The sequence below is a fragment of the Hippoglossus hippoglossus genome, chromosome 24 (genome assembly GCF_009819705.1).
Source record: "Hippoglossus hippoglossus isolate fHipHip1 chromosome 24, fHipHip1.pri, whole genome shotgun sequence".
Lineage (NCBI taxonomy): Eukaryota > Metazoa > Chordata > Actinopteri > Pleuronectiformes > Pleuronectidae > Hippoglossus > Hippoglossus hippoglossus.
The window spans coordinates 2,095,990-2,112,275 of NC_047174.1; the positions used below are offsets into that span (position 1 = coordinate 2,095,990).

The 16,286-nt window shown below is 41.1% G+C and overlaps 2 protein-coding genes across 3 annotated transcripts; both read left to right on the forward strand.

Annotated features, from left to right (window-relative positions):
- Positions 1 to 766: 766 nt before the first annotated feature.
- mpv17 (mitochondrial inner membrane protein MPV17) lies at positions 767 to 9,141 on the forward strand. 2 transcript variants are annotated; one of them, XM_034579291.1, is made up of 8 exons: positions 767 to 902; positions 1,985 to 2,061; positions 3,317 to 3,432; positions 4,331 to 4,423; positions 5,594 to 5,689; positions 7,911 to 7,943; positions 8,120 to 8,172; positions 8,400 to 9,141. In XM_034579291.1, the coding sequence occupies exons 2-8, from the start codon at positions 1,989 to 1,991 to the stop codon at positions 8,467 to 8,469; spliced, it is 534 nt and encodes a 177-aa protein (XP_034435182.1). In that variant the 5' UTR covers positions 767 to 902; positions 1,985 to 1,988; the 3' UTR covers positions 8,470 to 9,141. The 2 variants fall into 2 exon arrangements, with proteins under 2 accessions (XP_034435182.1, XP_034435181.1); XM_034579290.1 differs by having other exon boundaries at positions 781 to 902; positions 1,982 to 2,061.
- A 1,749-nt stretch (positions 9,142 to 10,890) lies between these two features.
- uts1 (urotensin 1) lies at positions 10,891 to 12,557 on the forward strand. Its single transcript, XM_034579292.1, has 2 exons — positions 10,891 to 10,926; positions 11,440 to 12,557. Exon 2 carries the CDS (start codon positions 11,443 to 11,445, stop codon positions 11,881 to 11,883), a length of 441 nt encoding a protein of 146 aa, XP_034435183.1. The 5' UTR covers positions 10,891 to 10,926; positions 11,440 to 11,442; the 3' UTR covers positions 11,884 to 12,557.
- Positions 12,558 to 16,286: the final 3,729 nt, after the last annotated feature.

Sequence of the window (16,286 nt, forward strand, 5' to 3'; positions counted from 1 at the left end):
TATTTAATAATGAAACTAACAGTTGTTTGATAAGTCGTCTCTTCTCTGTGAAAACCGTCTGTCACTTTGTTTGTTTGATTTAGTTTTTGTAAATGTCTTCTCACTTGTACAGAATTAAACAACATTACATCAACACAACGTGTGTGTGTGTGTGTGTGTGTGTGTGTGTGTGTGTGTGTGTGTGTGTGTGGTGTGTGTGTGTGTGTGTGTGTGTGTGTGTGTGTGTGTGTGTGTGTGTGTGTGTGTGTGTGTGTGTGTGTGTGTGTGTGTGTGTGTGTGTGTGTGTGTGTGAATGTAATTCTGTGGTTTTAGTCTAGAGGGCAGTAAAGGTCACATTTTCCTGTTTGCAGCGGAAGTGACGTACGATGCAGGATCTCATGCTGCCTTCACGTTCTGTCGGAAATAACGACTTTATAAGAAGTTCTGACTATTTACATTTTAATGAACATATAACAATAGAATTATAACTATTAAAATTACCTGACCACGCACTGACACATCTACACAATATATAATCTGCTCTTGTGAATATACATAGATTGATTGAAAGATGTATTTTAATGATCTCAAACTGGGAAATTCCTGTGTTACAGCGACATGAGTGAAAATATTGAATATATGAAATATATTTGCCTTAAACGTATTTCAGATTATTTCCGTAGAACAATTGTTAGTCGACTTTTATTTTGACTGTATCGCTGATAGTTATATTGCGATAATAATTATTATAATTATTGAGGTTGTTTTATCACCACGTGCAAACCAAGAGCTTCCAAAACCCTTAACTCGAGTGCTTCCTGTGGATGAAGTGAGAGACACCTACAGAGCTGCAGTTCCCACTTGTCCGAGCTGAGGTTTTGACAGTGAACGCACCAGCAGCAGCTCAGTCACAGCAGTCGCAGGCGAGTCCACGTTTTATTTTATTCACACTTTTTATTGACCCTGTTTTATGAAACGACCCTGAAAGCATCACACGCGCTTCACGTTGAACTGCAGCTCTTTGTTTATTAGATGTTTATTTATTTGTGTTTATTATTTTCAAGTTGCTACATTGTCTATTAAAGATTCTTTGATGTCACGAGTTGCGCAGAAGTTGTTTGATGTCACTTCGTTAGTTGCGATGATATTTTGTGTCCGGAGCGAAGATTCCACTGGTTTAACGAGCTGAGCCTGAACCTCGCGCCAGACTTCATCAGGAAAACATAGAAATTAAACGCGTCCTTCAATATTTGTACATTTACGTGTGAGCCAGAAAATATTTTATTGCTTTTAATAAACGAGTTGAGTTTCCTCTTCAATTCGGGCACCTTGAATTTCTCAGGTTAATGAAATCTTAACTTTATATCAGCTGTTTGTCAAGATTGAATCCATTGGACTGTATATAAGTTAAAAAGCAGATATATAACATAGAGACACGTGATATTTCCTCTTGTTATATGTTGAATTCTCCTCTGACTCGTTCGGTATAGAGGAAAAAGCTCCTGCAGCTCAGAGCAGTTAAGCTAATCAACCTTCTGTGACTGATGGATCGTGGAAGGGAACTGATTAGCAGGGGCGCTTGATTTGAGTCACATTGGCTGCCGGGTGGGGGTGTGTGGAATTTGGATTCAGTCATGAAAACGTTATTCATATAATTCACATGTGCAGTTTATGTGTAAAGTGACTGAAGAGGCAGAAGTAAGAAGCTTATATATGTGTATCTTATATTTCTGTTCATATCGTTAATCCAACAGATTTAAACAAAGCAAAACTAACAAGTTATTCATGTTTTTAATCCTCTTTAATCTTCAAAGACACTTTTATTGTTCCACATTCAAACACCAACACAAACACGTCTCTTCTCTCCTGAAATGAGAACTGACTTGGGAGTGATTCTGATTTGACCCTGAACATTAATTGTATTATTTTATAATATATCAAATCATGTAGTTTCCTCTCATGCTGTTCTGTAAGCAGTTGATCTGTGTGTTTGATCCCTCAGCAGGAGGATGGCCGGTCTGTGGAGGTCCTACCAGGCCCTGATGAGCAGATACCCCTGGACGGTTCAGATAGTGACGGCAGGTTCGTGTCTCACTCTTCACATTCAACCACACAACGGGTCAGAGACGCCACTCGGCTTCATCTTCGACCTTTGCTCTCTGAAAGACCCTCGGTTTTTAAGTCAACACAGACGCAGAACTTTGAACTGAGGGAAACCAGATTTGTTTCCTTGCAGCTTGTTTCTGAGCAGGAACGGCAGCTTTTATCAGGATGACTTTAAAGAGGCTGTAACAACTAGAATTAAACTCAAACCTCCACCGAGGTTCCTGCATCAGGTCCCTTGAATTCAATCCAGCTTCATGTCTGAAGCCACATTATCAGCTGCAGGTTTCTGACTCGGTCCGTCACCTTCACCCTCGTGGAAACACGTTTAAATTCACTACACCCAGATTATGAACTGGATCTGCACCAACTCACACTCATCAGTATCAGCACCTTTCATCAGGATCCAGGAATTAACCCGGTGGAGAAGTCGCCCTATTCTTGGTGATTATTGAGTAATTTTTGCGTAGTCCCCAATCTGTTTGTTTAAGCAGAACAACAACAACAAATCAATAAACTGTTATTGAATGAAAGTTTGTTTGGGCCAGTGCAGTTACGTCAAACCTCCTCTAGATGGAGGCAGTGTGCTCCTGATACATGAGAACAGTCAGGGCTAAAAATATAAACAACAGAAAATAAAACTTATAATCAGTGTTTCTAAGAAGATGGATCTTAAATAAAAAAGAAGCAGCTCTTTAAATTAACACTTTTTTCATTATTTTTGTTTTTGGTTCAACGAGGCTCGAGCTCATTTCAGCTGCTGCACGATTCATAATTATCTTCACGAAACATTTAACAAACACGTTTCTGTCTGTTTGTGGGTTTTTTTAAATAGAAGAAGAATAAAGAAGATGACGTCATGCATAGTTCAAAAGTAGATTTTTCAGATGATAGATCTCAAATACGATTTCACTTTTAAATAGATGGAAAAGTAATTAGTAGAGTTACAGTTGTAAAATTGTCTAAATAAGCATTTTTTTATTTAACATGTTTGTTGTAGTTTAACAAGTAAAAACACATAAATAACTAAACTGGGAAAACCACATGAACCTTTTATTAGTTAGTTGCATTGTATTTGTGTTTATATGTATTATGTGTTTCTTTAAATCAAACTCTCAGTGAAAGTGGCTTTGAACCCGTGATAACAGCGACTTGTTAAAACATCCAACATGATTTTCCCTCATCATTTATCCACAGGGGTTAATTAATAATATAATAATATTACCCCCCCCAGGTTCTCTAGTGGGAGTTGGTGATGTCGTTTCCCAACAGCTGATCGAGAGACGAGGACTCGCTCAACACAACGTGAAGCGGACGGCGAAGATGATGAGCATCGGCTTCTTCTTCGTGGTGAGTTTCCTCGGCGTGTTGCTGTCTTTGAGTTTCTGACCACGATGATTAAAATGTAAATTTGACAAAAGGTCTTTTTTAGTTTGGTCCATGTCCCATCTGCTAACACGGAGGAGGCCGGGTTCATGAGCTATACTGCAGCCGGCCACCAGGTGGCGATCCAGATGCTTTGGTTTCACTTTTGATGAGACGTCCATCTTTAAGTATACTCAGGACACATGAAATATTATTTAAGGGATATTAGATTTTCTTTATAAAGTTAAATATGTTTATTAAACGTTTATTTGTTTAACACAAGAAGAAACTAAATCTGTTAATTCACAATCTTATTCACGTTTGCAGCTCTATGTGAAATACACGCGTGTCGTCAGGCTTGTGTGTGACGTGTATTTCTATTCTGGTGTTTTATGTATTTACATGTTACATGTTCAAGCCTTTTGTATGTTTGTGGATTCACGTGTTTCACTCGTCCCGTCCTGTGACAGCTGCACAATGCGAAGACAAAGTTTATTTATATTTCCATAATCGTCTTAGGCTCCACCAATCAGCCGCCTCGTCTTTTCAGCAGAGAAGCTGTTTGTCTTGAACTCGTCTCCTCGGCCTCACTCAGGATTCACTTTACTACGTTTCACTCAAATGTTTCTACAGCAGCTGTAAATATCTTCATTCATCCACATGCAGCTGTTTTATTATTCATTCTCCCTCATTTATAAATAATATATATCGTTTGTTAGTTTACGTTTCATTTCTCTGCAGCCGAGGTTCAAAACATCTGTTAAACGGTTTGTGTTGTGATTAAGTTTAAGTTTCATTGGACTGTTTAAACCTGAGTGAGAGTAAATGTCACGCTTATAAAATGTATTTATATAAAAGAGGAAGATGTGTTTTTCTATTCAAGGGTCCAGTCGTCGGGAGTTGGTACAAAGTTCTGGACAAACTGGTCGTTGGAGGAAGTAAAAGTTCGGCTATGAAGAAAATGTTGGTTGATCAGGTGACGACAAATGTTTTTCTTCTTCGTCTACTGCGACGACTTCTTCCTCTATTCTTGTTCTTCTTCCTCCTCTTCTTCTTCCTCCTCTTCTTCTTCCTCCTCCTCTTCTTCCTCCTCTTCTTCTTCCTCCTCTTCTTCTTCCTCCTCACTCTTCCTCCTCTTCTTCTTCAAAACAAAACAGACTGACTAGGAGTAAAAATATTCATTAGTTCTAATTTATTATATTTGATCATTTGTTCAAAACCTAAAACAAACAAGAATAAAAACTATATTGAAAGAAATTTTAACTTTTACTCAAAAGCAGAAGTGGAGGAAGTACTCAAACATTTTACTCAAGTAAAAGTACAAATAAATAGATAAAAATATGCTAACGACGACCAACTGTAAAAGTAAGAACCACAGTAAAAGTAAATACTGCTCTCCTCTTAAAGAACTGAGGGAGCAGCTGTTTTTCTCTCCTCACTCTGCCCCCTGGTGGTTGATTGTATAAAACTACAGCAGAACAGATAAAACCTCCACAGGACGACTTCAGAGCTTTCAATACGTCCCTCTAATAAATGTTTAACGTAAAGTGGCCGCCTCCGTACGCGTAATAACCCACGAACCATTTGGTGACTTGATTGAAGGCGAAGCAGCGTCTTCCTGCGTCAGAGCAACAGAGACCAGAGTCCGACGAAGTGTTTTCATCACGTTTCCTCTGAGCGTCGTCAGTGTGAAGCAAAATATACAAAATCCACTGAAGAGAAAATATAGTTCATGTATATGCGTGAGATTTATATGAATCCTCTGATTCTGAGGACGCAAAACAAAACAAAACTTCCTATTTGGTTTTATCAACTTATTTCAGCTTCATAAATATTCACACATTTAAAGATGCTTTTCAAATCCATCACAATGTTGAACTGAATTCCTAATGAAACAAATGACTTCAGACATTTTAACTGTAAAAACTTTAAATGTATTTAACGGCACAAACTCAGTTGAATGTAAAACTCTATGCTGACGATCTGCTGTTGTTTGCATGTGACTCACACACACATTTAATCAGGAGCTACAATACAACTTCATGCCCCTCAGGTTCATTAACAGACATCTAATGAATTTGAATGTTTTTATGTTTCTCTTTTGTCTCGTGTTTATTTCCTCCTCGTTCTTCTTCTGTGGTCGTAGTTGTGTTTCGCTCCGTGCTTCCTGGGGGCGTTCCTCTGTATCTCCGGCGCTCTCAACGGACTGACGCTGGACGACAACATCGCCAAGCTCAAGAGGGTAATTTCACTTTTCATTTAACCTCACTCTCAAGATTCTTCTTCTCTTGTTTCAGAGGTTTGTCCCATAAACTGTTTATTATCCGAAGAAATGTTGAAAAGCTCTCAGGCTCAAATGTTTCTGTCCTCGGGTTAAAGGTTCAGTGTCAGACCTGATGTGTCCTCAGCACATTCATGAGCGCTGCATTAAAAGCACGACACAGGGTTCACACAACACACACACACACAGACACACACCGCACAGCCTCTATATGACGATGGACTGTAAACCTAACAGAAATTGTTGTGTGATTTCTTGTCATATTAAGTCAGAATTAAGAACAAAATGTGAACTAATCGTCAGTAAATTGATGCACATGGTGAATAACTGAGTTCAACTTGCAGAGGTTTTCCCGTCTCGTCTCCCTGAGTCGTTTTCAACAGCGTGACCTTTCTGCACCTGATATAACCTGGTATTTAAACTTTAGACGTGACAGTAACTGACTCTGGACTCGGTCAGTAAACGATCAGTGGGTTTCATGTACGAACACAACACATGAAAATGAGAGAACACAGAGAGGAAGTTTGGCTTTTTTTTCAGCGTCTGACCTCCAACACTCACCTCTCCTCATTATTAGAAACTGTTTTGTGTGATGGAGGGAGAGGGGGGAGGGGAGGGGGGGGACCGTGGAAATAACCAGAGTGACTCATTCCTGTGTGTGTGTGTGTGTGTGTGTGTGTGTGTGTGTGTGTGTGTGTGTGTGTGTGTGTGTGTGTGTGTGTGTGTGTGTGTGTGTGTGTGTGTGTGTGTGTGTGTGTGTGTCTGTATGCCAGGTCAGTGCTAACTGTCGTCTTGTGCCAGCTGCTCAAACGTCCGTCACCGCCTTGCTTACCCAACACGCCGCTGATCATCATCAATTATTTACTAAGGGGGGGGGGGGAGCTGAAAGGCCAAACTGGTAAATGTCAGAAAGGACAGAAAATAAATGACGAATCTGCTCATTACAACGAAGTCTGGCCCCGAGGAAATGTGAGGGGAGAATTAATGGAGCCGCCGGCGGAGCCACTGACCAATCAGACGCCTCGTTGATTAAAGGAGTCGTTTCTTGTTGATTCACCTCGAGTCTCGAACGCTGTCTTGGTTTTGTTCCTCATACGAACCATATAGGTGATTATACTATATTGTATTATTATATCAGCTGGAGCCAATCCCAGCTGACATAGGGCAATTGGGGGGGGGGGGGGGGGGGGGGGGGGGGGGGGTGGGGGGGGGGGGGGGGGGGGGGGGGGGGGGGGGGGGGGGGGGGGGGGGGGAAGACTCACCTGGCCAGGTCAGCAGCCAATCACAGCAGCGTCCGGGAGCGAAGCGTCTGACGAGCTCCTGACGGGCGGCGATTTCACCTCAGGTGGCGAAGTCGCTTGTTCGAGCGTAATTAGAAAACAACTTCATCCTGGAACAAAATAAAAAACAGGCAGTAGAAAGATTGTGGCTGGAACATTGGCTCCTTGTTTTTATATGTCGAGACATGTGGAGGTGACCTTTAAAGAAGATGACACAGGGTTTTTAGTGTTGTTAGATCCTGTGTGTGTGTGTGTGTGTGTGTGTGTTTGTGTAAACTCTGTTCTTTCATATTTACTGTGCAGTCAAAAAGACTCATTTAACAAAAACCAGTGTAGATTTTTTTTCAAGTTAAACAATGTTTTCCTAAACAAGATTAAATACATTTGAACTAATTTAACCTCGACAGTTACATATTTTAATATAATAAAGTTAGAAAACCTCGACCAAGGAGGTGGAAGTTTTCTTCACGTGTTTGTTTGTTGAGCAGAATTTAGCAAAAAGCACCGAATGTGTTTCCATGAAACTTGTTGTACATGTTATCGGTCGGAGAAGAGCTCATTACAGTTCTTATTTCACTTTCTTTAACCTTGTGAGATAGAACCTTCAGGTTTTCACTGTTTGCCCAGTGGAATAACAGATCTTGACATATTTATGATATTTATGAGATATGAACTTAAGGGACTGTTTGGGGATTTGAGCTCTACTGAGATTCTAGTTCAGATTCTGTCGTGAGTCTGATTCCTCTTGATTTATAAACCAATTTTATTTCTGAAATACTTTTGTGAATTCGCCTTGAAACACAATCGATCTCCTTGTTTTTCGGAGCTGACTCGTCGGAGCTTCTTTCAGCTTCTGGATGTTTCGGTGAAATGTTTCTGATTAAACGTTCCTTTGTTCACAGGACTACCCAGACGCCCTGGTCGCAAATTACTACGTAAGTTCTCCCTGCATTGTTTTTTGCTATTTCTTTTTCACATGCTTGTAGTTTATATGTCTTTGTTTTCTTCAAATTAACTTAGTGATTGAAATACAGCATATTCTCACTTGAAGTGTAGTCTTGTGTTTCGTGTGTTTTAAAGCGCCCCCTGGTGGTTTCTGTTTGCCTTTCAGCTGTGGCCTCCGGTCCAGATCGCAAATTTCTACTTCATTCCACTTCAACACAGGTAAACGTTTGAGTTCATTAATGCACAAACATTCATCACGTTTCACTTCATATCAAGTGCAAAGAATGAGACTCAGATCGTGATTATTATTATTATTCTGAAAGCTAGAGGAGAGAAAGACTGAAGAAGTAGTTTATCATATTATGGGATGTAGATATTATATATTATAGCCTGAACTTCTTCTTAACTCGTCCAAAATAAACACGTGGATTTCCTCCGGCTCGCAGGTTGGCCGTGGTCCAGATTGTTGCCGTGGTCTGGAACTCCTACCTGACCTGGAAGGCCAACAAGATGTGAAGGACGGTCACAGTGCAGCCTGTTGCTGCGGATGACGATTTAACACTCATTTGTAGTGTGTGTGTCTGTGTCAGTCTGTGTGTGTCTGTGTGTATCTTCCTTTAGGCTTCCAGCTCTTGTGATATTTGTGACGTGTAAAACTGAGTCATGTATAAAGGTCGAGTGAAAGTGCTCGTCTCCTCTGAATGACAAATTCTCACTTGAAAGTCAAACTTGAATTTGCAGAAACGTCTGTGAAAGTTTATTTATGGAAATGTAAATTGATAGTGGAGACCAACACACACAGACACACAGACAGACACACACACTCTCGTACATTTACACCTACTGTGTTTATAAGGAATTTAATAAGTTGTTAATTCTGACATTGTTTAGTTTCTCTTTAATCAGATTTTCAGTATTTTCATGAATTTCTCATATTATATTTGAGTTAATATATTTTCTTTACCTATTTTCTCTGTATGTGATTCCTCTGTGTACTTTTCCTCTAGTTACTCTTTTTCCAACGTTTCCCAAAATGTCTTCTTAACAATCCTCAGGAAAGGAAACACAAAGGTTAATATATATATATATATATGTTGTTAAACTGTAAATGTAGATGATCTGAGTCATAAGTAAGCAACAGTCTTTGTCACTGTTTCCTCAAGTAAATAAACATGTGTCTAATTCTGAGTTCTTGTCACATCAGATCGTACATATGAGTTTTCAACAGTCGTGTAGCTTTCACCTCAACATTCAAGTCTTAAAGGTACAGTGTGTAGGAATTAGTGACATCTAGTGGTGAAGTGTCACGTTGCAGATGAATACCACCCAAAAAAAATATGTACAGTATGTATGGCAGCCAGTTAGCCTAGCTTAGCAGGCTAACTTATTGCCTTTAATGAGCCATGCTAACAGTTCCCCCCTGTTTCCAGTCTTTGTGCTAAGCTAAGCAAACCAGCCGAGCACAGACACGAGTGATATCAATCAAGACAAATTCCCCAAAATGTTTCTATGCTCATTTAACTCTCAAGGATTTTAAATGATTTTCTTTCACCACAAAACCACAAAATAACAAAACAGACACAGGAAGTATAAAGAATGTTTTTATAAATATTTAGTTATAACTTGATAAACGTTTTAATATGAAATTGAAGTTCATTGGTGTTTGACCTCGCTAACTTTGGTAGCCAACTTAGCTTTGGATGGTTTGTTTGTTTGGACGGATGTGGAGGCTGGCGACCAAATTAACTACACACACACACACACACACACAGACACACACAGACAGACGCACACACACACTCTTCAGGGAACAGTAAACAGAACCGTCTGATGGATCCAGGGAAAATCTGCCAAACAGCCTCTTCCCCCTCTGTGCGATATGAAACATTTCAGTTTCAGCGCTGAGACTCGGTGTGTTTTTAAATATCAGGTCATTAAATGAGGATAAACTTAATCGGCTTCCACAGTTTAACCTGAACATGAAGCACGATGCAGCCGAACTGTTTCCTGATGCGTGATTTGACTCAGTTTTTCAGTTTCTACATCCTAACGTGTAGATATGATTAAAGTCATTGGGAAACTTCCTTTGTAGAATAATCTTCACAAATCCTATCTGGTCTTTCAATATGTGAATTTACAGTAAATGCAAAGAGCCTGAGTCCTTAAAGATGGTGAATGAAGTTTAAACTGTCACTTTAAGGTTGTATAGCTTATATATAATCCTGTATTATATATATATATATATATATATGTAAAACCAAAGAGCTGCTTCAGCACCAGGGACAGCTCCCAGAGGAATCCACTCATTCAGACCTGAGAGAAAAGTTTCTGATGTTTCATCGTAGTTTCATTAATATTCACAAATGATGGAACTTGAGAGATGAGAAATCAACTCAAGTTAATGTGAAAAGAAAACAGACTTTCTCCTCTTTTCCTGGAAGAAGAAGAAGAAGAAAAGTGTTAAAGCTACATTCATTCATCCTCCTCTCCTCATCCCTTCATCCTCCTTCCCTCATTCTCTCTTCCCTCATCCCTTCATCCTCCTTCCCTCATTCTCTCTTCCCTCATCCCTTCATCCTCCTTCCCTCATTCTCTCTTCCCTCATCCCATCCTCCTTCCCTCATCCCTTCATCCTCCTTCCCTCATCCCTTCATCCAGGAAGGTTTAAATCCTCCTGGATCCTCCTCTTGTTCCCCTGAGAGCTGCCTCAGCCCGGATGGATGAATGGATGGATGGATGGATAGAAAGATGGATGGACTGATGGATGGACGGATGGATGGACTGATTCATTCCCTCATTGACTCTGTGACTCGACACGCGTCCACTTTGCAACCCGCTGTCTGGGCTCCGAGCTGTGACGTCAGAGGCGCAGACTGGACGTATAAAAACGCTGCGTCCTCTCTGCGATGCGCACTGGGACCGAAGACTCACCTGGAATCCGAAGTTTCAGCTGCAGCATCTGGACGAAACAACGTGAGTATCACACTTTATTTAAGTTGTTCAGCTTCAGTCACATCGTTCTGTCTTTCTGCGGGTTCACTGTTCTCAATGTGCGTGAAATCCAAGTTATCCAGGAAAGTGACATTTAAGATGCATGTGAGATAAGATGATTTAATGTCAGTTTAGCAGGATTTCAGTGACTGGTGGAAATCAAGAGGGACGTTTTTTCTTGCCTGTGACATGCTTCGTTCATTCAACCTTTATTTTAACTCGGGAATAGACTTGTAGAATTTGAAACTGTCAAATCTGAAAATTAGCAAAAGCAAAGCAAAAAGGCTTCTGAATAAAGACACTTACATTTTATTAAAAGCAAATAACAACTGGAGGGAAGATAATGTGAAACTGAAAATGCCCTAAAACATGAAATGACAGTAACTTTACTCAGGTTTCGGTCTGAGAAGCTGCAGCTGAGCAACAACAAGTCTTGATATGAGTTTGATCATTTCATCAACGTTCCTCTAATAACGAGTCGTATTTAAATTCCAGGACATGAAGCCGGCCTCCCTGCTCCTGCTCCTCTCCTCCGTCCTCCTCTCATCACACCTCCTCCCCGCCGCCGGCAGACCGCGCTCCCCTCCCGGCTGGCTGGATGGCAACGGGCGCCTCCAGACGCAGCGACTGGACGAGGAGCTGCTCCGAGCGGCCGCCGCCGGGGACAGCGCCGCCTCGGACCTGCTGGGCGACAACATCCTGAAGTTTCTCCGGAGGAGGAACCCGGAGCATCTCCACCTGCAGCCCGCCGAGGAGGAGGAGGGCGAGGAGGAGGCGCTGAGGAACGCGGTGCAGCTGCTGAAGCGCAGCGAGGACCCGGCGCTGTCCATCGACCTGACCTTCCACATGCTGAGGAATATGATCCAGATGGCCAAGATGGAGGGCGAGAGGGAGCAGGCTCAGATCAACCGCAATCTGCTCGACGAGGTCGGGAAGTAAAACTCCACCGCTGACATTAGTGAGTGTTCCTGCGCCTGCCTTCCTCTTCGTGCCATTTTACGCACAGCTGGTGCCAAATTACGCACCAAAGCATATGCGAGTAAAATGTAAAACCTTAGGTGTTGTTTAAGAACTTTGTTGGAGAATATGGGAACGGACTTCTCAGACACCCTCCCCCCTCTCACACCCACTGGCCTCACCCCTTCCTTCACCCATCAATCCCCCTATCCCCCCCACACTGCTGGACTCCTGGTGGACAAAAGGAATCATCACTGGTTTTCACATTCTCTCATGTTTGACTTCTACACTTCTGTATCATTTCTGTGCACAATCAGGTAATACTCGCTGGTTCCTGGTTCATGTGAGTGTTTCCACAGAGGAAGCTTTAACTAAAGTATCTACACTGACAAGTCATTTGCATTTGAATTAATCACTGGGTTAAATTAAAGTTTGACATTTGATTAAACTTGAGCAGAACCCATTTCTCGTCAGTGTGCCGTGTGACCCTGGAGTTAATTAGGATGGTGATATTTACCCTCGGCGATAAACTCAGTGTGAATAATGAGAGTTACATTATGGATCATGTAATTACTGACACCCTCCATGAGATTAGAACCAGACGAGAACCTGAACTCACACACACATTTTCCCTGATGAATTAAACGAGGCTGAACTCTGACTAATATGTCTTATTAGTGAAAACTCTGAGAAAACCTTCTGGTGCTGAGGAGAATTTAGAAAACACTTCTGCTGAGTATAACTTGGTTGTTTCACGTCATTGCTCCAGGATCTAATGTCGCACCCTCGTTTTGTCCTCTGAGGCTGAAGAACACCTGACTGTCCCACACCATCAGCTTCCCTTTGTCCTCTGTCTGTCCCCCATGTAGAGCAGCATCACCTGTACTGTAACAACTGTAGCATGCAAACCTACATGTAAAAAAAACCACAAAAAAAGCTTGATTTGACTGTGTGAACGCTCGTGTCTGACTCTGATCACGTTCTCTTTGTTTTAGCAAATGACATGAAAAAAATCTGCTTTTTTGCCATTTATATTTTATAATAAACAAGTTTGGAGTAAAAGAAAAACCTTCCTGTTTGATTCTGTGATAAATGTGTTTTAACTACGAGATTATGAAATACATCTTATTGTCTCTGTCCTCTAATGTGCTTCTATAATAAGATGAGAGTGAGAACTTAGTTATGAGAACGTATTTCAACAAACGGCTGAACCCTGATATCTTTGGTGATATATCGATTTCTGTGGCACAAACATCAGGTAAAATTTTCCACATCCATGAAAGAAAAATTTAAATTGAATCCGACTCGTGAGCAGATCAGAGCAGCTCAGTGGTTTCATCTGTTTTTGGATTATTGGGAGTTTCCATGTCTCCAAACTTTCTGATTTCAGTTAGTCGGTGAACTTTTAGTCTTCAGCAACACTGTGTATTAAAAACAAGGAGCAGTGTCAAAACATGAGCCGAGAGTTTATTCATTTAAATGTTTTCCATGTGATTCAGAATGAAAATGACCTTAAACTTTTCATTCTCATTAAAATGCTCTGTCCAAAGAATCAAAAAAAATGTAACGAGTTCTTCTCCGACTCAGACGACATCTTTCAAGCAAGATTCGAAGAAATCTGTCCGGCAGTTTTTGTGTCGTCGTGCTAATAAACACACAAACAAACAAACCTTTGGACAGAGGCAGGCTAGCAGTTCCCCCCTGTTTCCAGTCTTTGTGCTAAGCTAAGCTAACCAGCCAAGTACAGGACATGAGTGATTATCTTCTTATCTGACTTCTTGACGAGGACTGAAATAAATTTCCAAAAATGTCAAACTACTCAACTAATTCTTATGGTTTTTAAATCATCTTGTGTATCGTGGCGAAAATAAAAGAAATCAATGAAGAAAGTGAAAGAAATTCCAGACCCACACTAAGATTTAATGTTTTTTTCTTTGTGCTGGTCCCCCCCCCCCCCCTCTACAAAATATCATGTAAGTCGGTTGAGTCGTTTTTGAGTAATCCTGCAAACTGAGGTAACGATAGAATAAATCTAAACAAATCGTAGTTAATTCATTTCTCTGAGAGTCGGTTGAGTTTTCTCGCTGCATCGTTTGTGACGATCGGATCAGAAACGATGGAAGTGACAGTTCAAAGTGAAGAAACGGCCTCAGCGGCCCGAGTTCTCTGACTCAGGCTGAACTGTGTGATTCTTCGTCCTCTGCTCATTGTGTTCCACACTCGACTCCACATCACGCGGATCACAGCCGGACGTGTGTCATCGAGCTCCAAACTTTGTTCATCTGGAAAACTCACGGACGAGAGCTGAGCGGAGGAAAAGAGCCTCGAACCAACGACAGCTCGGAGGTTTGTGAAGCAGCAAAACGTTTTAGTCACGTTTATTTGTTTATTGATTTACTATGGGATAGGGACAGTGTTCATTCATCAACACATAATTCTGTAAATAAGCCAGAGTTCAGCTAAATTAACTTTATGCCTCATGACAGAGTTTTATTCAAGAAATAAAATTCTGGCGTTGATTGAGAAGAAAGCAGAGAAAACAGCTGCTGTATATGAAACATAAAGTTAAATATTAGAGTCTATTAACAGATGATGTTTATTCACAAAGTCCACAAACTACGTGAAAGCACAATACAAATATATTTATTATCGTCAAAATAAAAACATTTTATAAAAATGTTCTGATTTGTCAGATTCCATCGTTTGTGTTTATACACAAAAAGACTTTTTAGATTTTTAGTTTTTTGAGTTAAAAACCTTTTATTATTATTATTTGAATGAACATATTATCTGTGGAGCCTCGCCCACCTCCGGCCTCTTTTCATTTCATCACTCGACCACGGGGTTTCGTCACATGACCATGAACGTGTCACCGTGAACCATTTCTTCTTTCCTGTTTTTCTTATGGCTCTTGTCCTGGTCACACACACACACACACACGCACACACGCACAGACACACACACACACACACTCTTTCAGAACCCCCCCACAAACAAAACAACATCATTTCCATACCTACAGTAATACGATTATCTACCCACTCATTTTTACATCCTGCTCAACCTATACAGTCGTTCTGTTTTTTATCCATTGAAAAAAAAGCACAATTCTTCTTCTGCATTCATAAAATAAAAGACAATAAACAGTTTCATCGCATTAACCCATGTAAATTGCTGTTTTTAATTAAAATCTCAATTCAAAGAAACCATTTCTCACTTAAACTTTGATTTTTATTTACGTATCATGTTACACGAGTTAAAAAACTGACACAACTCAAACACTGTGGACTTCCCAGGATCCTCTGCTGTACAAGGGCTTTAAATCCTGAATGAAAACACACATGAAGGAAAATCTTTTCCCTCCCACAGAGTTAAATCCACTATGCGTTTCCTGTCATCTACACACAGGCAGATATATTTACACACAATGAACAAAAGAAAACGACGTGGGAGGTAAAACTGCGGCCAAGTCGGACTTCCTGCGTCTGAAGGAGGAAACAGACGCATGAGGTTTATGAATGTATGATTTCTGACCATTCATTTTCTCTCCTGGAATCTCCCCTCTGCGTTTAGGAGTCGACTTAAAACCTGCCTTTGGGATACAGATTATGGGTTTGAGCCGTTTCGGGTTGGACCAGCTCTAGATTGTCAGGGGGGGACACACTCCTCCTCCTCCTCCTCCTCCTCTCTCATCACTTTAACGTCTCATCAATGCATGTGACTGACTCGACCTCTTCCCAGGAGACCTTGTGCTTTGTCGTTGCAGATCCAGGGATTGTGATCATGAATCGTGGATTATCATTAAAACTAGGTTGCACATATGTCTCCTCATTTATACTTATACTTAAAGTTTAATCACCCAAATTGTGACTGTGAATATGACTTCTACACAAATAGAATCTGACTGATGGATTGATGTTGTGTGGATTAATTTCCTGGAGGATTGTGATGAACCTCCATCTCCGTCTGGTTTCCTCGGCACCGCGGCAGCAGGGACCTGCAGCGAGGAACAAAGGACGAAGAAGATGAGATATTGTCATCGTCCCACGTCTAAAGAATCACCAGTGACTCTCCCCGGCCTCATGTCCCTGCTCGGCGGAGGAGGAGGACGATGCTGTTGTTGTTGTTGTTGTTGTTGACTCAGCATGAACACACTGCTGCCGTCTCCTCTCCGGAGTGGACGAGGGGAATCCTTCCCTCTCCGCTCACTTTACGTAAGCGGCCTGGTTGAGAGCTGATTTCACACGTCCGCTCTGCTGCTGCGTTCAGACGGTGCAGATCGTACAAATATTACAATTCATCAGCCGCCCGACGAGAACATCTATAAACAGGCTCTGACACATTTGCACTATTTGCATTTTTTCGTCAGCACAGTTCTGCCTTTT